This window comes from Capricornis sumatraensis, chromosome 19, assembly GCF_032405125.1.
Source record: "Capricornis sumatraensis isolate serow.1 chromosome 19, serow.2, whole genome shotgun sequence".
Taxonomy (NCBI): Eukaryota; Metazoa; Chordata; class Mammalia; order Artiodactyla; family Bovidae; genus Capricornis; species Capricornis sumatraensis.
This window is the reverse complement of record NC_091087.1, coordinates 28,867,395-28,894,404: the sequence shown is the minus strand read 5'-3', so window position 1 is coordinate 28,894,404 and position 27,010 is coordinate 28,867,395. Positions and strand designations below refer to the sequence as shown.

Below are 27,010 nucleotides of genomic sequence, written 5' to 3'. Positions count from 1 at the left end.
CTTTGCATTTCTGATTTCAAGTTTGTATGAATTTTCACCAGTCTTTTATTTGTGTACTTTTATCGTTTTGTTTAAGCAATTAAATCTGTGATCCATTTGGAATTTATTTTCCAAATTCTAATAAATTTGAATTTTATTTTCCAAGTTACCCCAGTATCACTTATGGGGAAACCTATCCTTTCTCTACTGATACAGATCCCATTTTTCACTGTGTACACAATCCTTATATATCATAAACATCCTTCTGAACTTGCTGTTGTGGTCCATTGTGTACATTTTGGCATTGGTACCACATAGTTTGATCAGCTCACATTTAAATGTCCCCGTTTAAATAAATGTCTTCAAAAATGTCCTAGTACTTTTATATGTTGATATTTCTGAAAGAACATCAGGTTCATTTTGTAATGTTTATAGAAGAACTGGAAATTAAATTGTGTAAAATTTATGGGTTACTATAGAGAGAATTGGGCTTCCTTGGTGGCTCAGACGGTAAAGAATCCGCCTGCATTGTGGGAGACCTGGGTTCAATCCCTGGGTTGGGAAGATCCCCAGGGGAGGGCATGGCAGCTCACTCCAGTATTCTTGCCTGGAGAATCTCCATGGAAAGCCCTGGTGGGCTGTAGTCTACGGAGTTGCAAAGAGTCAGACACAACTGAGTGACTTAGCATAACACATAGCGAGAATTAACATCTTCATAATATTTAACCTGTCATTTCAGTATATTTATAAAGTATTGTGTTCCTCTGTGTATTTTTTCTGGTATAGATCATTTTTTTGTAGTTGTGGTTACTATGGTAAATGAGCACTTTGTCCATTATATTTCCAACCTCTTATTGTTCACATAAAGGTACACCACTGATTAAATCAATTAAATCCATTGATTTTTTATATTTAAAATATTATTTAAAAGCTATGTAAATGTAAAGATTATGAAAAAACATAATATGGAAGTTGAAAGTTCCCCATAATTAAAAATCCCTCTGCCCCAAGATAAAACAGTCAACAGGGATCTACTGCTGCTGCTGCTGCTAAGTCTCTTCAGTCGTGTCCGACTCTGTGCGACCCCATAGAGGGCAGCCCACCAGGCTCCCCCATCCCTGGGATTCTCCAGGCAAGAACACTGGAGTGGGTTGCCATTTTCTTCTCCAGTGCATGAAAGTGAAAAGTGAAAGTGAAGTCACTCAGTCGTGTCTGACTCTTCGCAACTCCATGGACTGCAGCCCACCAGGCTCCTCTGTCCATGGGATTTTCCAGGCAAGAGCACTGGAGTGGGGTGCTATTGCCTTCTCCACTACAGGGATCCCTGGTCCTCAAATCTTTTTTTCCTGAAATATACTTTATCATTTGGACCATATGATACACCCTTCTGCTACTTGCATTTTTCCCTTGGCAATAGATCTTGGACATTTTCCTGTCTGTACATATCAATCTACCTCATTTTTCTTAACTCTTCATAGAGAGTTCCGTGGTTGTTTATTTGTTTATCTAACGTGATAATTGGTTATTTTGTAGCTAGTCAGTAACCGAAGTTCCTTTTAATTGCTTTGTTGTTGTTATTGTTAATTCTCTTGCCTTTTTCCCATAGATAATAGTTCTGAGTAGTGATGGTAACTTTACCTCCATATTTTTAAATAATCTTATTTCACTACCTTATCACATTGACCAGCACTTTTAGAATAATGGTGAATAACACCTATATAAATTGTGCCGATATTGTACATTCTTCTTTATATATATTTTTTACGTGGTGAGAATATCTCCAGTGTTTCTTCAGAAGTACAAATTTGACTCTTAGTATAAGATATTCTTAACATTTAAATTTATATAGTGTTAGGTCCTTCTCTTTCTAAGTTTGCTGAACGTTTTATCCATAATGGATGTTGGCATTTTATTAAATGCCTTTTGTTTCCCACATCTTTCAAGATGATCAAATGGTTTTTCTTTATCATGACTTAATATGAATCGTTTTAATAGATTTGCTAATGTCAGACTGTCTCTGCATTTCTAGAAAAATCTAATGTTGTCATGGTATATTATTCTTTGATGTACATCTCCTTTCAGTGTTAACAGTGGTTATTTATGATGGGTTGGTTTATGGTAGACTTTTATGTTCTTATCTGTCTTTTTCTGATTTTTCTACATGGCTCTGCTATGACTTGTCTAATAAAAACTGGAGCTTTAAAATAAGGAAAATCCTCTGGATTTGGTTTCCTCTTGTTTTAACATTTGTTTTTCAAATGTTAAAGTAGATACTTGTATAATTTTTTTTTCCTGCTTTCTTTGTCAGGTATTGATGTTGGTAAAGGACTTGGGAAGCTCTATCTCTTTTTTCTATGCCCTGGAACAATTTAAATAATATTGAGAATTTTTTGCTCCTTGAAGTCTTTATAACATATATAAATCTGTCCAAGTCTAGTGCCTTTAGAGGAAATAATTCTTTGACAATTTATTCAATGTTCCACACTCATTAGTCTCTTTAAACTTTCTTCATATTCTGTAAGTTTTTGGCAACTTAAACTTCCTAAATAATCATTCTGTTCAGACTTTCAAATTTGCTGGGCTGGCACTATTATATTTTCTTTTCTCGTTCATAATGTTCTATGCCTGTGCTTTTTATTTTAGGGCTTAAATCTTAATTTACTGTTTTACCATTTTATGATGTTTTGGTTACTTTTTATTTTTATTAATTTCTTCCTGTATCTTATGATGTTTTTTCACCTTCTCAAGTTGAATGCCATTTTAACTTTTTCCTGTTTAATAGTAGATATAGTTACTAGCATTCATAAGGCTATATGATTTTTCTTCTGAATATTTCTTTATCTGTAACCCTTACATGTTTAGGTATGGTGTTCTAAGTTCTAATAATTTGTAATTTCAGATTTGACATTATATTTTACTTAAGAGTTATTTGAAATTATACTTTTAAATTTCCAGATAGTTTGATACTCTTTGTTGTTGTTTTTAACACTTGTTATAAATTTCTACTTTTACTGCCTTGTTGTCAAAGAGGGTGTGGCCTGTACAATTTCTGCATTCAGGAGTTTATTGATGTTTTCTTGGGACCTAATAAATTGTCTATTTTAATAAATATTCCCAGGAAACTGGAAAGGAAGGTATATTCTCAGAAGGGAACAAAATTCAATCTATATGTGTTGATTTGACCTTATTAATTATAATGTTATGGAGTTTTAATTTCTGCTGACCTGATTCATTAAAGACTAAGGAAAGTATGTCAGTCTCCCACTACTGATGTATTTCTATTTATCTTGTGTTTCTAACAGTTTTTGCTTCATGTGTTTCAGTACAATGTTATTTGACATCTTTTTATACTTAAAGGGAAAAGGTATTTTCCTTCAAAGACTTGTATACTTTTGTGGATTTTACCTGATTTTGTTGTAACAGAGTTGTTTATGTAGAAATACATAGTTCAGTAAAATGTTTGTGTCTGTTTTTAAGCCAACAAAAATCTTTGAGAAGCCCTCTGTGTCTTAAGATACTTTGGAAATTCTGGCTCTTCCCAAGGGTAGGTGGATATTCTCCAGGGTGACTTCCTGTGCCCAAGCAAGGAAGACAGTGTGCGTTGAGGCACTTAAGCCTTTGCAACAGAATGAGGGTTTAGGGGAGTTGCCATCAATTCCAGCTCCTGCTTCAGGGCAGCCCCACGCTTGGTATGCTCAGAGATCACCTGCCATCCAGCTGGTTATCTTCTGCCTTCATGAAGTCAATACCGAAGCTTTCCTTTTTTTTTTATTTTTTTTAACTTTTTTTTTTTGATGTGGACCATTTTTCAAGTCTTTATTGAGTTCATTACAACATTGCTTCTGTTTTATATCTTGTTTTTTTGGCCACGAGGCATATGGGATCTTAGTTCAGCCAGGGATCGAACTCACACCCCTTGCATTGGAAGGTGAGGTTTTAACCACTGGACCACCAGGGAAGTCCCCCAAGGCTTTTGTTAACCCAAGAGGCAGTTTTCTGCTGCAGGACTGTCCTTCTGAGCAGAAGGCAGCAGAGAGTGTTACGCTTGTGTTCCTGGCTATTGCAGGAAAAGCTAATCTCAGAGACTCACTCTACTGGGAAAGACTTTTCCAGAGCTGTTCAAGCAGATTATTCACACGGCAGAGTCTGTGCCCGGCAGAGAACCAACTTTTCCCAAATACGTGGAGGAGGTGTGAATCTCAGTTCACAGCTCAGGAGTAAAAGAAATACCACTTTCTCTATCATCCCTTCATTCAAGAAAATGTCTGTTTGGGGCCTCGATCTACCAGCCTCATGCAATTTGATCTCAGTCACTCCTGGGACCCCCTTTTCTCCAGAGGTGAGTTTTCAGAGGCTGAGGGCTTACGTAGTCCCAGGATGGTAGTGGGGAGCCTATGTCTGCTGAGATGATGTCCCCTGTTCCCGCCCCTGCCCTCTCACTCCACCACCTCTGTTTCACAATTCCCCAGCTTTCCCTGTCCTGCAGAAATCCCCATGAGGCTGTCGTGGGCTCTGACCCCAGATCCTCTACGCACCACCCCCTGTTTGACAACAAAGGTTGAGTGGATGGTGATTTGACTTTCGTGTGTGCATGCTAAGTTGCTTCAGTAATGTCCACCAGACTTCTGTCCATAGGATTCTCCAGGCAAGAATACGGGAGTGGGGTGCCATGCCCTGCTCCAGGGGATCTTCCTGACCCAAGGATTGAACCCATGTCTCCTGCAGCTCTTGCATTGCAGGCAAATTCTTTACCGCTGAGGCACCTGGGAAGCCCCAGTTTAACTTGGAAGGCTGCTAGCTGGATCAGCCGATGTGTGTTTGCAAGGGTGAGCACACTACTGAGTGGAAGTGATTCTGTGGCCACTCATGTTCACTTGCTTTCCAGACCCTACCAGCTCACTCATGAGTGGCCTCAAGTGCTATGTGAACCACCTTCCAGAGGGGCCTCCTTACACCAGTCAGGCCCTGTTTGGGGCACAAAACACCAATCACCCCTTTTCTGGGACATTTGGGAAAATTGACCTCAATTTTGCAATAATCTTCCCATGAATGAAGTTTTCCTTTCCAGTTCCTTTTTTAAAAAATATTTATTTACTTAATTCACTTATGGCTGCACTGGGTCTTTGCTGCTATGCTCAGGCTTTCTCTGGTTGCAGCAAGTGGGGGCTCCTCTCTAGTTGCAGTGCACGGGCTTCTCTGAGGAGGCTTCTCTTGCTGTGGCTCCCGGGCTCTAGGCGCATGAGCATCAGTAGTTGTGGCACATGGGCTTAGCTGCCCTGTGACTGTGGGATCTTCTTTTAATTTCAGCATGCGAACCCTTAGTTGTGGCATGTGGGAATCTTACTTAGTTCCTTGACCTGGGATCAAACTCTTGTACCCTGCATTGAAAGGTGAATCCTTAACCACTGGACCACCTGGGAAGTCCTCATATGAGTTCTTAAAAGCAGAGCACCTTTCCTGGCTGTGGTCAGAAAGAGACAGTAATGAAAGAAGAATCAGAAAGATGCCATGTTTCTGGCTTTGAAGATCAATGAAGGGGCCACAAATCGAGAACTGTAGGCCACCTCCAGAAACTGAAAGAGCTTCTAGCTTCTCCCCTAAAGCTTCAAAAAAGGAATTCAGCCTTGCTGACACAAGGACAACTAATCCAAGGAGACCCACACTGGACTTCAGACCCATGGAATGGTAAGATAATAAATCTATGCTGTTTTCAGGCCATATATTTTGTGTAGTTAGTTCTGGCAGTGATAGATATACTGATAGATATAATAATATTAATAGATAAACCAATATACTTTTTCCATGAGTTTATGTATCTGAGAGTTGAGAAACTCTGCTGTGTAAATTCAGTCAACTACATGGCTTCACATGATGGGTAGTCATTAATCAAAACCTCTTGATTCTGGCTCCTGCTACTACTACCTGCTTGATGCCCCAGTTTAGATGCAGGAGAGGGAATGAAAGAACACATGAATAAGTCACTCTGATTGGCCCAGCTCGTGGTCCTTCACTCTGGGACCATCTACAGGATGCTTCCAGTTAGGGACTGGCTGTCCTAGAATCAGCTTTGGCCAGAAGGCCCATTGTGGGATATGAAACCTGGCCAGAGCAGGCTGCCCTTGTGGCTGGGACTATGGATGGGGAAGGCATTGTGACTGGCATCCTGGACAGGGTGCAGTGGTCCTTCAGGGGCCAGGGAAGACTTCAGAGAGGAGGATGCTGTGGAGTTGAGACTGAAAGGTGGGTATGGATTTGCCAGGACTGAGTGGCAGAGGCCTGGTACATCCCAGGCACTGAGGCTCAAGAGAGCAGAGCCGTGTGGGAGCTGGTGGCAACCTGCTTGGTGTTGCTGGAGTAAAATGTGTGGTGGGGGAAGGGGCGGTGGGGGGCAACAGCCAGGTCCTGAGGCTTGGCACACCCCACCAAGGGGAAGCCTTTACCCATGTGGGTAGGAGAGCGGAGAAGGACATCACAGGGAGCGGTGGAGACTGACTGATAGCACTCTGGAGGGTGGACTAGGGAGGTTTGAAGCCAGACAGTAGGAGACAATACTTGTCCCCCACTGTGACCCTGGATCCTCTGAGGCCAGTGTGTGTTCAGTTGCCAAGTCGTGTCTTGACTTTGCAACCCCATGGACTGTGGCATGCAAGGCCTCCCTGTCCCTCCCCATCTCCTGGAGTTTGCCCAAGTTCACGTCCATTGAATTGGTGATGCCATCCAGCCATCTCATCCTCTGCCACCCCCTTCTCCTCATGCCCTCTGTCTTTCCCAGCATCAGGGTCATTGCCAATGAGCTGGCTCTTTGCATCAGGTGGCCAAAGTATTGGAGCTTCAGCTTCAGCATCAGTCCTTTCAATGAGTGTTCAGGGTTGAGGCCAGAGTCTGGACTTAATTCCCAGCTTGGCTGGAAGAAGCAGGGAAAAGGAAGAGAAATGAGGGAGAGAAGGTTCCAGAGAAGTTTTGATGCACTAAAGATGATTGGTTGAGGAATTTTCTTTGGAGAACTCTCTGAAAAGGATTTTTTTTTAAAAGCTTCTCATTTTTGGCAGCCCTTAGAAAGCAAATTCTGAGAATTATCCAAGTCTGAATAAGCTCACTCGTATCTCAAAATACTGAATTGCAAAATAAGCACAAGCAAAGTCCAACAGAGCTCTGATTTGGCCATTTTTAAAAATACCAAATTCTTTCTAGAGAAGAGTTTTGTGCTGAGGTTGGCCTGTCTCTGGTGGTGAAGGAGGCCAGGGACACAGCCACTGAGCCAGCTTCTGGGGTTTTTGACGGAAGCCCAGCAAGTAGCCAGCAAAATGCTACCTACACAGGAGTGTGGCCCCATGCAACACACACTCCTAAACCCTGCCGGGAACCTACAGGAAGGAAAGGGATGACATGTATAGAGATGACACCTGTGCTGTGTCAGGGGACCAGGGCCTGGGCCCAGGGAGAGGAGTGAGGCACCTTCAACCCGGGAGCTGGATCTGGGTCTGCATCTCTCACGGTCAGGGAAGGTAGGACCCTGGCAGTGGCTGCACATGGAGGTCCAGGCTGCAGCTGCTGAAGAAACACCCAAGCCTCTCCCAGCTGTGCCGCCTGAGGCCCGTCAGTCAGCGAAGAAGCTGTAAATAGGAACGGTTTGGGTCTGTAAGAACTTCTCTGTGGAAACCAAGGAGGGTCAATGCATCTTGTTCAGAGGAAACCCAGGGTTGCCATGGCGAGAGTGAAGGGATGAGGTTAGTGAAGATGCTCTGGACAAGTTGAGAAATGAGTGGACTGCCTTGTATTGGTCTCTTCACCTTTCCTATTTTTATTTATTTGGCTTCACTGGGTCTTAGTTGCAGCATGCAGGATCTTTAGTTACAGCATGCAAACTCTTAGTTGTGGCATGTGGGATCTAGTTCCCTGACCAGGGATCGAATCCTGGGTCACCTGCATTGGGAGCAGCGAGTCTTAGCCACCAGATCATCAGCGAAGTCCCACTCCTTTCCTAATTTTAACACAAAGCAAGAAGATTCCAGCATGAGTGCCTGAGGAGAATGACACTATTCCCCACCCTCAGTATTTGCTTAAAAAAACATTCAATGTTTTTAATAAATTTCAGCTAAACCCAGCCAAAGCAGGAACAGTTGTGTTAAGATATTCGGTTTCTTCATGAGTGACACGGAGGCATTATAAATAAGTTCTTTATTATGAGTTTATATTATGCTTGATACATGAAACACATTTCATTTAAAATATTTAAAATAAGTCTTGCTTATAAGCAATTTACTCTGATTATTGTTAAAATAATGTCCACATTCAAACCTTTCAATCCCAGCAAACCACTGCACACGCTCGGTCAGCAGTGCTTTCTACAGTAGCAGCGTAAACTTTTTTCAGAATAAGGGAATGATTCTAGGTTATCCATGGTGAACAGTGATTAGTTTCTCATGCCACCAGTGCTCACCTCTTGCTCAGATGTGCAAGAGGCACCATGTGTCTCCTTCCTCCCCTGACTTGAAGAGCCGCAGCGTTAAATAAAGCTGCAGCGTCACACACCATGCCCTAGCTGATCTTCCGGGGTGTTGTGCAGCCTCTCTACCAGTATCCCATCACATGCTGCATCAGAACAGGCCTTGCAGAGGAGCCTAATGATCCCACTCGAGGGGGCCCTGCTCATTGCCTTCCTCCTCCTCTTCCTCCGAGTCAGCAGACACCCTCTTGATTCTCTGCAGCGCTGCCTTGATGCTCTTCTCCAGGTCGCTGGTGGGTTTACTGCTGGGGCTCGGGCCAGGGGCAGGGTGGACCTTCTTCAGTTTGACCCCCTGCCTTATGGCAGCCAGAATGTGCTCGTTGACTGAGGCTCGGGGAGGGGGCAAAGCGGGCGCCTGCACCTTCTGGGGAGGGGCCCTGCCATGCCTTAGGGAGGCCAGCACTTCATCCATCGACCCTGAAATTGAGTAAACACAGCAAGGAGTCAAGGAATCATACTCTTTCTCCCCAAAGTGCCAAGATGATTTTGTACTTGTTAAAGGTGTCAAGTCACCCATCAGTTAAGCCATGATTTAAACAAATGGTCATCATCCCATTAGACAAATGCTCTGAGCATCTGATATCGGCTATCTGCTAGTATTGGCTCCCTGTTTGAATCCAGGATAGTTTCATCGCTAATATTTAACCTTAACCACTGATTTTCCACTACTTCCTCAAATCCATAGCAACTCCCAGGCACAGCTGAAAGTCACCATACCTCCTGGTTAGCACGGCTGTTTCTGAAGACACAGGTGTTATCACATTTCCAGATGACTCTGAAGATAGTTATGAACAGCTGGGGTGTTTTAGTCCGACCCAGCGTGCATCGATAGCTCTGACATTCTATCTCCTCCATTTCCTTTCCCACTTAAAAATCTTTTGACTGTACCCCGCCGTAATTCTCCAACTTCAGTCTTGGATATCAGTCAGTGATTACTTGTTCTGTGACACTGAGTGAGTGGGTTTCCACACACAAAAAGGCTTAAAGGAAAACTTGAATCGGTGAACCCAGAGCGGGTGGCTCTGGCATGTCTCTGTATATAGTGTGTTTTAATTCCACCTACATTATCCTGAGGTAACTTAATGTGCTCTCTACTTCCAAGGGTGTGAAATGCTGTCAAAACACAAATTAGATCAGAGTTTCAAAGCCTTGGTGAGGAGAAGCTATTTTTCACTCTTGGCACCTTGAGCCCCCTGTGGTGGGTAAAATCTTTTACCACCTGCTGGAAGTATGTGACTGTGGCCACTAATTTAGGGATCTTCCATGTGAGACTTCAAGGTAAATAGTCATTTCTAGTTCAGAACTGAAAAGCTATGCCATGGCTAACAAAACACCTTAGATCTTAACCTATAACTGTTATTCCACTTCCCTTCTGGGAGTAATAAGATAGACTTGCACCATCGAGGGCATTTTATGGTGTCAACTCACACTTTCTTATTCTTTCAGTGCAGTGAGGCAGTGTGTGTGTTACGAGTCAGGTCAGGAAACAATGTGTGCACATGTGCTCAGCAGGTAAGTCATAACTGATTCTGCAACTCTATGGACTGCGGCCCGCAGTCCATAGGACTTCCCAGGCAAGAATACTGGAGTGGGCTGCCATTTCCTCCTCCAGGGGACCTTCCTGACCCAGGGATTGAACCCGGTCTGCATTGCCGACAGATTCTTTACCACTGAGCCACCAGGGAATCCCTGGTTGGGAACGAGGCACCCCCACAAAGACCTGCCATGCCCTATTTCTTGTCCAGGCCTGTGAGCTCTCACTTTCATTTACCACAGTGTTGCAGCAAAACCCATGGAAATGGGCCATCTGGTCTCCACATTTTCATCTGTGCCTCGTTCTAGGTACAGTGAAACCTTAAACTCAGAATGACCAGGATACACATTAACCAGAACCATGGTTGGAACTGTTATATAATTCCCATCATGTCATAGGCCCCTTGTATTTGACCACTTCATTTTACAGAGATTTCCCACAGTAAGGTTTCTCTGACCACCACTCAGACTACAAGAACAGCCCTCCATAGTCTAAAATTCCTCCAAGATAATTCCAAACCACTATTCTGCTTAAGATGTAACCATTTAATTCCAAGAAGGACTCACAGATGCAACAGTGAGCTTAATTCAAAGCGACACTGAAACATGGCAGAAATCAAACACTGATGTCTTAAGAACCTGAGACAGGGACTTCCCTAGTGGTCCAGTGGCCACGACTCTGAGCTCCCAATGCAGGGGGCTCACGTTCAAACCCTGGTCAGGGAACCAGATCGCACATGGCACAACTAAGAGTTTGTATGCTGCAACTAAAAAGATGCCACATGCTGCAACTCAGTCCTGGCTCAGCCAAATAAATTAAAAAAAAGAAAAAGAACCTGAGATGGGTTGATTCTTGAACAGCCTCAGAGATCCCAAGTCATGTGACCATTAATTGTATAGAGATGTTTCTTCGATTTAGGCTCAGATTTAGGCTCTGCTAATTTTGCAATAAAAGAGTGACAAGGTAACACATATTAGAATATTTTAAGATTGTAGAGCATTATGAAAAAGATTTTGATTTGAAGATGATGGCTGCTAAAGCTGGAACCCTCTAACCACTTAACCACCCCTGGTGAGTGGGGACAGTTGGGAAGATTACCTGGGCCACTAAAACTGTCTGCAGGACCACGTGGGCTCTCAGTGGGTGATTCACACACTAGTGGAAGTGGCTGATCATCTTTCACTGAAGTCCCGAAGCGTAAATTCCGATGATTTGCAGGTTGAGAAGAAAAGGGCTGAGCAGGGAGGGGCGGTGGCGGTGGTGGTGGAGGAGGTGGCGGGGGAGGCGGAGGCGGTGGTGGCAGTGGCAGTTCCTCACTAGACGTGGAATGTGTTTGGTCACTGGTTGGAACCAAAGTCGGGACAGGGCTGTCTCCAGCACAGTCTTCACACTCAGGGGTTTTCACAGTACTGACTTCAGACAAGGGAGCACTTCTGGTTTTCCTAGAGGATGGATGGATCACGGCTGTCATCTGAGAAGTCGGCGGGGGTATCTGCTTGGGTAGTCTATTCAGCAGGTCTGGAGTCACAGGTTGTGAGCGAGAGCTCTTTAGGATAGGCTGGCCTGGACATCTCTGAAAATGAAAAACCACTGTCAGAAACTGGCTACGATCACAAACCATCAACATGCTAGAGCTTTCTATGAAGGACACCCAAAGAGTTTCTTTGTGTGGATCATCCTAATTCACGAAGTGGCTGCTTTTCACTTTGCACAGCCACCCTTGCTACTAAATCTATATACTGAGGAACAAGCATCATATGCTTTCATATAATACTTTTCTCTGTAATAAAGACATGAAAGGGTACATACAGATGAAAACACTCATCATATTTTTAGTATGAAAGATCAGACAACGAATACAAACAAAAGACAGCTGAAAAAATTATGCTGAGTTTAAAGTATCAGGCAGCCATGAAAAATCATAAACAGTACAAAGTCTGTGAAACATCTTTAAAAAAAAATGCAGATGATATGGTGTGCAATGTATAACCATGTAAAAAACAGATCTATGAAAAATACCACCAGTGTGGACCTCCAAGTGACAGTTAAAACAGGTATTACAGATGTTTCTCTAATGTTTAGTCTTAGAGTAAATTTTGTAATTTAAAAATATTAATTAAAGAAGTTGTAGTCTCACAGGTATAGTTTGCTAAAGAAAAACCTCACTTTACAAAGAACTAATCTTGAGGGGTGTACACCTCCATGAACCAAAGAACTGCAACTTCTACCAATTTAAGGTCAACTCGTTCCAGTTTGTTGATGGATTCTTTCACCTTCATACCACGTAAATGTGAAAATCAGGGCTCTGACTAGTTCAGGGTCATGGAGCTGGACCTGGATCCCTTGAATCCCCTCCTGCACAGTGACTCTGCTGTGCTAATCAGTACCCTCTGGAATATGGATGAGCTTTGAAAACATTACGCTGAGAGACCACTCACCATGAAGGACCACTTATATGAAATGTCTACCGTAGGTAAATCCACAGAGACAGAAAGCAGATTAATAGTTGCCCAGACCCAGGGAGGTAGCAGGGAATAGCTACTGGATATGAGATTTCTTTGGGGAACAGTAAAGCTGTTCCAGACTGATTGTAGCGATGGTTGCACAACTCTGAATATAGTAAAACCTTTAAATGGAAGAACTGTATAGTGTGCAACCTACATGAATAAAGTTGCTTTAAAAAAAAAGATAATGAGAATGAATGTAAATGCCTAGCACAGTGCCTGCTATACAGCACGGATCAGAGTAGAAAGTGTATCAGGGACTTCCCTGGTGGTCCTGTGGTTAAGAATCCACCTTCCAATGCAGGGAACATGGATTTGCTCCCTAGTCTAGGAACTAGATCCCACATGCCTGGGGCAACTAAGCCCACACATGGCAACTAGAGAAGCCGACTCACCACAGCAAAGACACAGTGCAGTCAAAATTTCACAAGAGAAAGAAGACAAGATGAAGTTGTAAAATATGATGCATTCACTCTGGTGGCCCCTGTTTTTCTTGTTGGTATTGCACTATGCATCTTCAATACCTCATCCCAGACTTATGTCTGGGAGTGGGTGGTTTTCTCTTTTGGGTCATTATGAGGGTATATGACGAGAACAGGTTTACGCTTTTATGTTCAAAAAGTTTGATGTTACTTTAAGTATCTATTTACTTTAAAAAAAAAAAAAACCTATTCACTTTTGAAGAAAAAAATGTATTGGAGTATAGTTGCTTTACAACGTTGTGTCAGTTTCTGCTATACTGCAAAGTGAATCGGCTTTACGTATACATATAGCCCACCTTTTTTGGATTTCCTTCCCATTTTGGTCCCCACAGAGCTCTCAGAGGAGCTCACTGTGCTATGCGGTAGTTTCTCGTGAGCTACCTATTTCATATATGGTGTCAACAGTATACATACGCCAGCCCAACCTCCCAGGTCTTCCCGCACCCCCTTGGTGTCCCTGTTTGTTCTCCCTGTCTCTTAAACCTGTTCACTTTTAACAGGTCACTTAACTGATGTCACAATGTTTCCTCGACCAAATTTTAAAGCCTTCTTTATTATAAATGAGGAAAAGCCAGCTAGAGCTGAGGACAATTTAACTATTTTTGGTTTTCCCTGCCAGTTAACAGCAGGGTAAGCGGCAAGGTCAAAAACATCTTGATATTTTGAATACTTTTGTTTTTTATTTATAGACTACAAATCATGGCATTTGGGGAACATTTTAGGTCCCAAATCATCTGTCCCTAATACTTCATTGGGACTTCCCTGGTGGCTCAGACAGTAAAGCGTCTGTCTACAATGTGGGAGACCTGGGTTCGATCCCTGGGTCCAATCCCTGGGTCGGGGAAGATTCCCTGGAGAAGGAAAAGGCAACCCACTCCAGTACTCTTGCCTAGAAAATCCCATGGATGGAGGAGCTTGGTGCCGGCTACCGTCCATGGGGTCACAAAGAGTCGGGCACAACTCTGTTTAACTATTTTTGGTTTTCCCTGCCAGTTAACAGCAGGGTGAGCAGCAAGGTCAAAAACATCTTGATATTTCTAATACTTTTGTTTTTTATTTACAGACTACAAATCATGGCATTTGGGGAACATTTTAGGTCCCAAATCATCTGTCCCTAATACTTCATATTTTTCTCCTAGGGCAGGTGATCTTCATTTATTTTTCCAGAAAACACAGGAGAAGCAAGGATTTACAGAACTCACCTCTTTAAATGCTCTTAATCGTTGGAGGGTTTTTTGGCGTTCTTGGTTTATCCATTCTCTTTTCTTTTGTTCCTCCTCTTTTTTCTTGTCTCTTTTCTATAGACAAACACATATCTGTAAGCTTCCCCAAAGTCTTGAGAGACTGTAAGCTGACATTCTTGCCACCCCCCCCGCCCACCTTCATGTCCGTACCACCACCCCCACCCCAGCTGCGGGGCCACACTGCACCACGCCCTCAGGATCCAGGCTGACCAGCAGTGGGGCTCCACTTTGCACAAGCCCATGGGTCACATCATGCAAACATAAAACATTTTTCTTCGGCCACTCACCCTCTGAACACTGTGGTGCTGATGAGAATATTTTATTCTTTCTTCAGCCTGTTGAAGTCTGAGTCGATGATTTTCTTTGCATTGATCCTAGGGGAATAATGTAATTTCACTGATCTGTTTTTTTTTAACTCGGTTATAAATTGAACACTGCATGGCTTTTAATATTTCCATGGGGTAGCATAAAAGGTTAAAAGAAAAAAGCGCTGCATTTGGGCTGCAGTATAAGACATTTATTAATAGGAGTTACGGTGTGATTCAGTACGTCTGCCTCCTCCTCAGTCACGTGACATGGGCCGATTGGCTGCTTACAGAAATCCCTTGTTCCTGGTCAGGAAGGTCATGGCTGGGGTGCAGTGCTTTGGGAGATGAAAAGGCAAGTCCTCCAACCAAGTAGAAATGGGAGGACATACAGGCAGCCCCACACCCTTAAGTGGGAAGTGTCCTAAGGATCTGTTTCAGTGCAATTGTTATAAACACATTTCCCCCTAATATTCTAAATATTTCCAAACATATCTACATAACACATCCAATCTATACTATCTAAAAAATTATATTAAAAACTGTATCATATAGGAATTCCCTGGTGGTCCAGTGGTTAAGAGTCTGCTTGCCAACACAAGGGACACAAGTTCAGTCCCTGGTCCGGGAAGATCCCACATGCCACAGGGCAACTAGGCCCGAACACCACAGCTTCCATGCCTGTGCTCCAGAGTCTGTGCTCCATCCACACCAAGAGAAGCCCCCATTCACCACAAATGGGGAAAGCCCACTCAGCAATGAAGACTCGGTGCAACCAAAAATAAGTAAATAAATAACTTAAAAAAAAAACTGTTATCTCAAGTATGCTTACCCCTTCTTAGTATGTTACCTTTTTATGTAATCACAGAGTTTTTAAAAATTAGGAAAAAAATCACTCACCAATTTTAAGGACTGAAATAAGCCAAATATTGTCTGACTGACATAATCAATTTAAAAAAAATTAATTTTATCATTTATTATAGCTTCTTAGAAGTTTTTACCTATTGTGATTTTTTAAAATGCCTATGTATGCCATAGACATTCAACCAATAGTTGTTGAAAGACTTAATTAAAATCTAAAGATGGTTAAATCCAAAAGGAAAAAAGAATCTTTTTAAGGAAAAAAAAAAACTGTAGTGTATGTTAATTGTAGCCACTGATATCTACATAAACACACATGAAATGAATCATTCATAAAAGCCTTATTTTTGAACCTATCTTTTGTAAAAGAAGAAATCCCCCAAAGCCGTGAGCCGAGAAGGCCGCCCGGGCGCACCCACCTTTCTGTTCCTGAGACGGGCTCTCCTGGCACAGATGCTGCCCCGCTTTGACTCCAGCTGCTGGCACTGCTGGCTGAGCACCCCCACCTCCAGCTGCTTCCCTTCCTGTAGCCCCATTACACCATCCATGACCGTAAGTTCCTCTGGACTTTCACACGGGTCGTAGTAGATCACTTCATCCTGTTTATCTAGAAGCATATTAATGATTTTTAAACCGTATTTTATTAAAAATAATGCATACTTTGTTTTCTTTTGGCTGCACTGGGTCCTCATCGCTGCGCAGGCTTTCTCTAGCTGCAGAAAGTGGGGGCTACTCTCTAGCTGCAGTGCGTGGGCTTCGCATTGCGGTGGCTTCTCTTGTGGCAGAGCACAGGCTCTGGGGCGCTCGGGCTCAGCAGCTGTGGTGCACAGGTTTAGTTGCTCTGCAGCATCTTCTCAGATCAGGGATCAAACCCCTGTCTCCTGCATTGACAGGTGGATTCTTTACCAATGAGCCACCAGGGAAGCCCACACATGTAAGGAGATCCGATGTAAGGATAGTTAAAGGTTCTTACAATTAACAGATATATACATGTGTCTATGTATACACACACACATGCAACTTACATAGTTACTTGTATCAATAAAGATAATTCTCAGAGAAACTTTTCCATGTGATAGAAATACAATTTTAATGGCAACACAGTATTCTGGAATTTAAGCACTCTCTGTTCTCAGAATGTCACAATGTTCCATTATTATCATTTCCACTGTGATGAACATCTTTGAATATAAATCTTTGTATTCATTTTTTATTACTTCCTTTGCAGATGAATATTTAAGGCTCCTAATCACTGTTGTCAAACCACCCTCCTCAAGAAAGGCAACATATGTTCTACCAGCAGCATGTCATTAAGGTGCCTTAATGATATTTAATCTTAATTACATATTGATTTTTTTTTAAATACATGCTGATTGTAACAAACTCAAGTCCTACAGAAGTACATAAAAATAGAAAGTAAAATTTTCCTCTTTCCTCACCAAATCTTTGTCCTTTTATTCCCAGAGGAAAATATGAATAGTTTGGCATGCATCCATCCAGATTAACCTTTTTCTAATAGAACTTCTTCCTAAATATGTAAAGTGCTTATAACATGAAGCTAAAGTTTTTTGAATACCTAGGATTATTCTTGCCTGGAAAATCCCATGGATGGAGGAGCCTGGTAGGCTGCAGTCCATGAGGTCGCTAAGAGTTGGACACAACTGAGTGACTTCACTTTCACTTTTCCCTTTCATGCATTGGGGAAGGAAATGGCAACCCACTCCAGTGTTCTTGCCTGGAGAAGGGCAGAGCTTGGTGGGCTGCCGTCTATGGGGTCGCACAGAGTCGGACACGACTGAAGCGACTTAGCAGCAGCAGGATTAAATTAAATGTTCAGGATCTATATGAAGAAAATAACTAAACTTGGAGGAACTTTAGGGAAAACAACAGACTTGAGTAAATGGAGAGACATACCATGTTCTTGGATGGGAAGATTCAAAATTGAAAAGACGATAATTCTTCCCAAAGTAATCTCTAATGTTAACTGCAATCCCAATAAAAATTCCGAGTTTTTTGGGCTTTTTGTTTTGAGCTTGTCAAAATGATTCTAAAGTTCATCTGGAAGAATAAAGGAGTGATAAGGAGTCAGAAAGTTTTTGGAAAAGTAGATTAATGAGGGAAGGATTTGCTTTATGTAATAATAGGAACAGCATGGTACCAGCTACTAGGAGCCATTCACAAATTAGTGAAAGAAAATAAGAGTTCATAAATAGATCAAAGCAAGGATGATAATCCTGGATATGGGACAGGTGACAAGTCAAAGCAACAGGGGAAATGTTTTTAAAATCAGTGAGTGGGACTGCTAAGAATTTGGAGGGGAAAGTTTAGATTGCTACCCCACATCAAAATAAACTTCATCTGGATTAAAGAGCCAAATGTTTTTAAAAGCAAAATCATAAAAATACTAAAAACAAAAGTAAATACCTGTGTAATTTTGGGATAAAGGAGTTACAACACCAAAGCAGAAAGACTGAGAGAGGTGACTTCATAAAGATTAAATATTCCGAAAAAGCAAATGACAGAGCAATGATTTGCAACATATGACAGATAATAAAGTAACATCTCTAATACAAAAAGGGAATATTCCAAAGAAAAATGGACAAAGACCACGAATAGGCAGTAAATAAAAACAAATGACCAGTAAACATACAAAATTGTGTTCAACATCACTTGTAAATGAAATAAATGAAAATTAGAAGATGCCATTTTTTTCCCCATCATACAGGCAAAGAATTTAAATGAATAAGTTCTGGGGAACATTTTCATCATCAGCTGATAGGAGCATCATTAAGTAGAATGAAATTTAGAAATTAGAAAATAATAGTGGTATGGGAAAATGTCTATCAAATGATTGTTATAGTGTTGTTTTAACAATTAGGTGTCAAAATGTTAAACATACATTTTGTAAAATGTACCTGATTCCATCTTTAGAAATTTATTCCAAGGAAAGAATCTGATCTACACACAAAGACATTTGTAAAGGAAGGTTCTTCACTACATTGTTCACAACAGTGAAAAGTGGATATACCAGTATATCTATTTAATGGAATACTATGCAGCCATTAAAATTTTTGATTTTATAACTTTTTGAAATGGAAAGATGACTATTATATATTAAATGAAAAAGAGGTTACTGAACAGAATACTCAGTTTTGGTTTAAGAAATTGATAGATATTTCTAAACATTAGCATATAAAAAAGGCTATGAAACTACAGAGTCTACAAAGTATCTCTAGATGATGGAACTGGAGTAATAATAGTTTCCCTTTGTTTTGCTATATGTTTACCAATGAATATATTATTTCAGTAACAAAAATACTGAAGGGAAACTGTATTAGAAAATTTCAGTATATAATATACAACAAATAATTGATAATATGGTCTGTATTTCCTTGAATCTGTAATTTAAACATACCAAGATATACATTGAAATATAAATTTTACCTTTTATAAGTCTTTTAATGGAGTCCAACTGAGTAACAAGCAGTATTTCTTCATATTTTAATATCTCAAATTTAACCTCGTATAATTCTAATTGAACTTCATAATATTGTATTTCTAAGTCATCTACAATGTTTATTTTTTTTTCTTGTTCTGGAAGATCTTCCATCTTGTTTTCATGAAAAAGATAAGAGCAAGTTAAAATAGGCCATTAAAAGCAAACTTTACAAGCATCTGAGTTATTTTCTATTCTGTGAAAGTGAAAGTGTTAGTTGCTCAACTGTGTTCAACTCTTTGGGATCCAATGGACTGCAGCCTGTGAGGCTCCTTGTCCCTGGTTTCTCCAGACAAGAATACTGGAGTATTAATGATACTGGAGTGGGCTGCCATTCCTTCTCTGCTCAGTATCAAACGTGAAAAAAGCAAAGAGAGAAGAGACACTTTTCCATTTCACTTAATGGGATAAAAATGCCTTCTTCAGCATTGACCACAGATACTTTACCTCATCTCTGAAACATATGAAAACATTTAGGTTTTGAGAAAATAAATGGCAATGAAGTATTCACAGATGTTTTCTGCTTTAAAGTCATAATGTTATAGGAAATAAAATTGACTATGCTCCTAAGACAAAGCACCTCTTTAATTATTCTAAAATTGTGCTGAAAACATGGTTTGACTGATTTTCAAGTATATTACCTACTTTGGTTCTGAGGTCAATGCGATCATCAAGTGACTGTGACAATATAATATTTCAAAAACATTTTAACTGAAACTTCACGGCCAAACTTCCAGTCTCTAAATTCTGAAAAGACCCTGATGCTGGGAAAGATTGAGGGCAGGAAGAGGAGGGGGTGAGAAAGGATGAGACAGTTGGATGGCATCACCAACTTCAGTGGACATGAGTTAAAGCAAACTCCAGGAGATGATGAATGACAGGGAAGCAAGGTGTGCCGCAGTCCATGGGGTTGCAAAGAGTTGGAACAACTCAGTGACTGGACAATAACAACAGAAGATGGTACTGGGGACTTCCCTTGTGGTCCAGCGGCAGACTCTCTGCTTGCAATGCAGAGAGCCTGCATTCAATCCCTGCTCTGGGAACTAGATCCCACATGCCACAGGTGAGAGTTCCCATGCTGCAAATAAAGTTCCTACATGCCACAAGGAAGGTCAGAGATCCCGTGAGCCACAACTAAGACCCAGTGCAACCCAATAAATAAATAAAATGGTGAAACTTAGAAAAATTTTTTTAAATTAAAAAAAATTTTTAAGATAAAAAAGATGGTGTTGGAACAAGTGAGTAAGGATGCTACCTAAAATAAAAGTGTATTTGTAAAACAAAGCTTCACTTATGTTTGTCTTACCTTGCCCTGAATTTCAGCTCTTCTGTGATTTAAACACAGCTCTTTGGCTCTCATGAGTTGTAGAGTCTCCCGGGCTAACATCAGCTTGAGTTTTTCCAACCTGGGAGTTGCTGTGGCCCAGGCAGCCTGGCCAAATCTCTTCTCATCCTGTGCCATCTGTTTCTTCATTCCTGTTGGATTATAATTAATAAAATAAAACATAATTACAACTCATAATATAAAAAGAAACTTTTTTAAAAAGGAAAAATTCATCCTGAACAAATTCTGTTTATTGCCTTCCATGTTACCGGCAAAACATCCCTTTTAAAAGAAAACCTGTATGTTAGTGATTTTTTTATTGTCACAAAAATAATACATGGTTATTTAGTATAAATTTTTAGATAACTTCATTTAAAAAAAGAAAATCATGAATCTCACTTACTTAAAGCAATTGCTTCTTACATCTTGGTACAAATACTTCTGGGCTGTTTCTGTGTCTAACTAGACAAACAGGAAGATACAGTTTGACCAAAACAAACCACCAACCCCCCTCCCCCATCCCAGGATATCATTCTGCTTTATACCTTGTTTATTTCACTTACTGTATCACAGAATTCTTGCTATTCATAAAAATTGTTATAGAGAATCATGTTTAATAGCTACATAATATTCCACTTTATGAATGTACTATAATTTAACAAACTGGTAATAAGTTGTTGCTATTTGCAGCTACTATCAACAGTGACTGAATATTAGACAAAAGCACCTCAATCCAGGGACTTCCCTACCAGTCCAGTGGTTAAGACTCTGCACTTCCACCTCAGTGATGTGGCCAAAAAAAACACAATAAACAAAAAGTACTTCACCCAGCCTATAGGACCATATGGTCTTGTCCCTGCCTGTCTGCCAGCATTCTCTCACACCACATTCTCTGTACAGGCAGACCCCAGAGGTAGTTCAGGTTCAATTCCAAATCAACACAGTAAAGTGAACACCACAATAAATCAGGCTGGATTTTCTTGTTCCCCACTGCATACAAAAGTTATGTTTACACTGTATTATGGTCTATTAAGTGTGCAGGAATCTTATGTCTTTAAAAAAATGTACATACCTTAATTTAAAAATACTTTATTACTAAAAAGTGCTATCCATCATCTGAGCTTTGAGCTATAATCGCTTTGGCGTAGTAACATCAAATATCACTCATCACAGATCACCATAACAAAATGTAAAAGTCTGAAATATTGGGAAAATGACTAAAATGTGACTGACAGAGACACAAAGTGGGGCAAATGCTGTAGGAAAAACAGTAGTTGCTATTCTTAAAATTTATTTATTTTTATCTTTTGACTGCACCACATGGCATGTGAGATCTTAGTTCCCCAACCAGGAATCGAACCTGCACACCACCCCCCGGAACTGGCAGCACAGAATCTTAACCACTGGAGCACCAGGGAGGTCCCAGCACTTGCTATTTTATAATAGACTTGCTCAGTGTAGGACTATCACAAACCTTCAATCTGTAAAAATCATACTACCTGTGAAGTGGGGTAAGGTATAGAGCCATGAGATGAGCAATGAGATGAGGTATGTCTGTGCTGTGCTCCAGCCCGTGGCTTCCTCATACTTGTCAAGCTCCCTCATACCAGAGGGCTTTTGTAAATGCTACTCCTGCCTGGTACACCCTCTCATCAATTTTCTGCTCTCTCCACTTCCATTTACCCTTCAGATAGGAGGGCAAATGCCGCTTCTCAGAGGCCTTCTGTGACCACTCTAATTGAGTCTCATTTTTCTCTCCTAGGCTCTCAGAGCCCCATGTTTCTCTTCTTCATATGGCTTGTTGCCACTGCCATTTTCCATGTGTTTGAATGAATAATATAATTAAGATTTCTCTTCCCTCATCTGACTTTACAGTGTCTATCCACTCCAGCACTCTTGCCTGGAAAATCCCATGGACGGAGGAGCCTGATAGGCTACAGTCCATGGGGTCGCAAAGAGTCGGACACAACTGAGCGACTTCACTTCACTTCATGCTTATCCTTATAGTGAATCCTCAGTACCTAGAAAATACAGAATCTGGTGCTTAAGAGGCACTCAAGTGTTTTCTGAGTACAATGAAAATTACATGTATCTTAGTATAGCATTTTAAAATTATTACCTGCTAATGCTTCTACCGTTTTTTCAAAATAATTCACTGTAATATCTTGAATAGAGACTATAGCTTCTTCAGCCCGTCTGGTCCATTCTTGGGCTTCCTTCTGCAGGGCAACTATCCTTTTAGGACCCAGATCATCCTCATCCAAGGACTTCTACAGAAAGAAGGGAAAGTTGTATCAGTAAGAGAAAAGAATCATGTAGAACCATTAGAAAATTGAAAGAAACTGGTCATGTGGATTATTTAAACTACTTTTATTACTACTACTTAGTCAATTAAATTTCATTCACTCATCAGTTCCTTACTGAGTATAAATAAGGCTCTAAGTGCAGCATCCTCTGGAAGACAAAGGGATACTCTGGAGCATAAAGGAAAAAACACCCTACTTTACTTTGTACTACTCGAATAACTTTTTCTAGAAGGGAATACTGCCAAGCTGTGTTTCTCTGTTAATATATATTGTTTGGAGACCTCCCTGGTGGTCCAGTGGCTCACCTGCCAATCCCAGGGACACTGGTTTTATCCCTGGTCTGAGAAGATCCCACATGCGGCGGGGCAACTAAGCCCGTGCATCACAACACCTAGCCCATACTCGGGAGCCCACAAGCCACAAGAGAAGCCTGCACACCACAACTGGAGAGCAGCCCCCCGCTCACCTCAACTAGAGAAAGTCCATGCATGGCCCAGCACAGCCAAAAATAAATAAATACATTTTTCAAATGTCTTCGTCTTTCAATCAATTTAAAAAATAAATTCGATGTATCTACAATATTATCGAAACACGGGGTGAACCCAAAGTGGAAACACAGATTGAATCATTAATGCAACTAAAGAAACAGCATGTCATAAACAGTAAATCTGATAAAGTAAAAACGTAAAACGTACCAAAATAGCAAGCTTACATGAAGTTGCAAGTTCCCGCATGTCCCTGAATGGCTGCAGTAAATACTGGAAGAACATAGTTGTCGCAGTGACTAATTCCTGGTACGCTTCATCTTCCTCTCGATACACTTTCATTAATGCTACCATGGTGTTGGCTTTTTCATGCCCTTGAAGCAACTAGAAGGCAAAATGTAAATAAAGTTCAAGTATGGACAGTATAAGATCATACCAAACCAACAGAGCTAAAGAAACCTGAATGTTCCTAACATTAACACATCAATTCAAAATACTGATTAAACATGAAAATGTTACTGTCCTCCAACCAAAATGCCCAGTAAGAATGGTTAAATAAATCATGGTACATCCATAGTAGGAATATTATTATTGTAATCATTTATTCAGCACTGTGCTTTTGAAGACTGGTTCAGTAATCTGGGCACTTTTATAGTAATAAATGGGAGACAGAAGAGGATGTAGAGTTGGTCCTAAGTATGTAGTACATGTACTAAGGACTCAGAGAAAAGGACCTGAGAGAGGATATTTTTCCATCGCTTTTTTGACCATAAAGGTATTGTGAGAATGCACTCCTTTTTTAAAACTGCTGAGGGACTTCCCTGGTGGCCCAGTGGTTAAGACTGCATTTCCGCTGCAGGCAGCATAGGTTCAATCTCTGGTCAGGGAACTAAGACCCTACATGCCGTGTGATACAATCAAAACAAACCAAAACAAACAGACAAACTCATAAAGCCATAGAGATGATTCCAAGTAGTTCTCCAGCATGTTGACTCTCTTAATTCCCCCAGGTTAGTATTCCCATCAATTCCCCAGCAAAGTAGACTCATTCACAGCATCACAAATGGGGCTCTAGCCTCTAAAGAATGCTTCTGAGGCAGGGCAAGAAATAAATTGAGCATTTATAATCTAGAAAAACTCATTTGATAAGAAACTAATTTACTGCCCAGGAGAAGAGAAATAAAATCAGGTAATAGTATAAACTCCCCACCCCCACCCCTCGGTCAGTACATCCTTAAATTTTTCTATTTCCTTCCCTCCAGTTAAGAATAAAGTAATCTATGTTCCGTAGTCATTTTATCCAGGTGATAACAGTAGGATTACCCACCCCCCTCCAAAAAGAAAAGCAAAAGTTTCCTTCAAGAAAATTAAAACACGTGAAAAAGTAAACTTAAGATAACTGATGTTTTTCAGCCTTATTTCTTAAGACTATTCAGACTTCAAAACATTCAGTCTCACTTTCTATATTCTAGCAATGTTACTAATTGGTCTAATTCTAGAATCAATTGTTTTCCTGTTCTAAATATGAGCTGAGTACTAACATTATTACATGCACTTCCATGGATGCAGTGTATTTCATATTTAAGCCCTCACTCCACCCACATGTTCCAGGTAAACAGGTGAACTATACCAGTGTCAACAGCTAGCGTAACAGTATGAACTATACTAGTGCCATAATACCTCTGAGTGAACTCAAACTTGGATAAAGTGTATACTGAAAAATAAGTGATTCAACATGGTAAAACTGAAGATCAAAAGCTAACTAGCCTGAAACTGCCCTGTGGTTTCCTCATATTATCAAGTGAAATAAACCAATGAGAAGTGGGTGTATAAAAAGCTCATTCTATATTTAGCTTGAGAGAATATAATTAAGATGTTGGAATGTGGCTAAATTGTTCTTACATCTCCCCTTCCTCAAATGAATGCAGAGAAAAATCATTCTGATTAAGAACGAGTGAGAAAGGGCTTCCCTGGTGGTGCGGTGGTAAAGAATCCGTCTGCAGTGCAGGAGCCGCAGGTTCGATCCCTGGGTGGGGAAGATCCCCTGGAGAAGGAAATAACAAACCACTCCAGTATTCTTGCCTGGGAAATCCCATGGACAGAGGAGCCTGGTGGGCTACAGTCAATGGGGTCAGACACGACTTAACGACTAAAACAATAAATAGTGAGAAAGGGCCGGCAAGAGGCATGTCCGGGTGTAGCATAGAGAACTCAGTCTTGACTTAGGAATAGTCAATTCGTTGTGGATATATGAGCCATGTTTTCCTCTTCAACCCTTTTTTGAATCCCCTTCAGTTCTGTAAACTCAGCGCTCAAAAAATGAATCGTTCAATCGCTCTAACAACCTCTTTCAAGCTTAAAACTGCTTTCCTATTGCTGCTGCTCCCAACTGATGAATACAGCTCATATCCTATCGGCTTTCCACTGGACCAAGTCTGTTTTGTTTTATTGGCCACACTGGGCATGCGGGGTCTTGGGAGCCAGTGCCCCATTGCAGTGCAAAACGGGGAGTCCTTTCCTTGGACCACCAAGGAAATCACCTCACCAAGTCTTTCTTACCTCAAAGGCGTAGGTCCTAGAAGCCCCTTCATCCTCTAACACATCTTGTCTCCCTTATGGGGCTTCCCCTCATACACGGAACCTGCTTTTGTTTACATCCAGTCCTTGTTATCACTTCCTACACTCATGGGATGTTTCTAGTTTCTCTTTCAGTATTCTCTGGCATTTCCGGTCACAACAGCCTGCTCCGCCAATATCTCCAGGGGAAAGGTTAAAGAGCCTACTCTGGCTCTGAACTGCGAATAAACTTTAACTCAGTCCTCTCGCCAGGCCCCGGGCGGGTTCCTCCGGAAGTCCCCTCGCTGCTGTCCGACAGGTGATGCACCTACGAGGCTGCGCGCCCCTTCCGCGCATCACGCAGATAACGGGAAGACCCCACTCTCGCACTCGTCCCTCCCCAGGCAAAGCAACACGGAAAGGACCTGCGTGGGCCCGGCGGGCGCGTACCTGGCGCAGCCGCGCGCTCGCCCCATCGCGCCGCGCGCGCAGGGCTCGCTCCCGGAATTCTCGCGTGCTCTCGCAGTCCGCCGCGCAGCGTTGCCCGGGGAAGAGCGCGTCGCGCACCGCCGCGCCGCCGCAGCCGTCGGCCGCCTGGCCGAGGTAGCGTTCCAGCTGCCCGCACAGCTCCTGCAGCGCCGCCTCGCCCGGCCCTGCGGGCGCCGGCCACACCAGCGTCCACAGCCCGAGCCCCAGGCCCCAGGCCCCGCCGCCGCCCGTGTCTAGCTCCGGCGGCAACCGCGGGAAGCAGCGCTCGAGCGGCGGCCACAGCGCTGCCAGCTGCCGGTGCGCGCCGCGGAGCCCGGCAGCCGAGAGCAGGCCCGCCCAACTGGGCGGGGGAGCGGCGGCCTCGGGCTCGGGCTTGGGTTCGGGCCCCGGCTGGCTCCCCTCGCGCCGCCGCCGCCGCTGCGCCGTGCGGTCGTGACAAGTCACGGCGAACTTGCCCTCCACATCATTCCAGGCCACCAGGAAGCGCAGCTGGTGCCGCTCGGGCTCGGCGAAGAGGTCCTCGCGGACCGGCACCCAGCCCTCCAAGCTGTCGGGCTGCTCGTCCTCCATGGCCGCCAGCGGTCAGCGCCCGGCGGGCTCGGCTCTCCAGAGCCTGGTCTCCTCGCACCAGCAGCCGCTGCACAGTCCGGAGGGCGTCATCTTTCGCTGAACTGGAATCGGCGTCAGCACCCCCACCACCGCCACCCTCGGCACTTTTGATTGGCTGTCTGCTGCCTGGGAGGCTTCCAACAACGCTTCCGCGATTGGCTGGATGATAGATGGGAGAGTTCGCGACAACCAAAGAAATGGTCAGGAGGTCGCCGCTTGGAATCAACCAGTGTCGCAACCTGGTCCGGATCCTGGGATTACCACTCTTGCCTCACCTTTTCCACCTATGTACACACTGACATTGAAAAAATGTTTGTTAAACGAACTAGT

The 27,010-nt window shown here is 42.3% G+C and overlaps 1 protein-coding gene across 1 annotated transcript; it reads right to left on the bottom strand.

Moving 5' to 3' along the window:
• Window positions 1–8,281: 8,281 nt before the first annotated feature.
• WHAMM (WASP homolog associated with actin, golgi membranes and microtubules) lies at window positions 8,282–26,641 on the bottom strand. Its single transcript, XM_068991314.1, is given in 12 exon segments — window positions 8,282–8,902; window positions 11,118–11,298; window positions 11,301–11,360; window positions 11,362–11,592; window positions 14,208–14,303; window positions 14,537–14,623; window positions 15,835–16,022; window positions 18,860–19,025; window positions 20,218–20,387; window positions 22,355–22,505; window positions 23,237–23,410; window positions 26,033–26,641. Coding segments are annotated over 12 exon segments (2,415 nt in total). The 3' UTR covers window positions 8,282–8,600.
• Window positions 26,642–27,010: the final 369 nt, after the last annotated feature.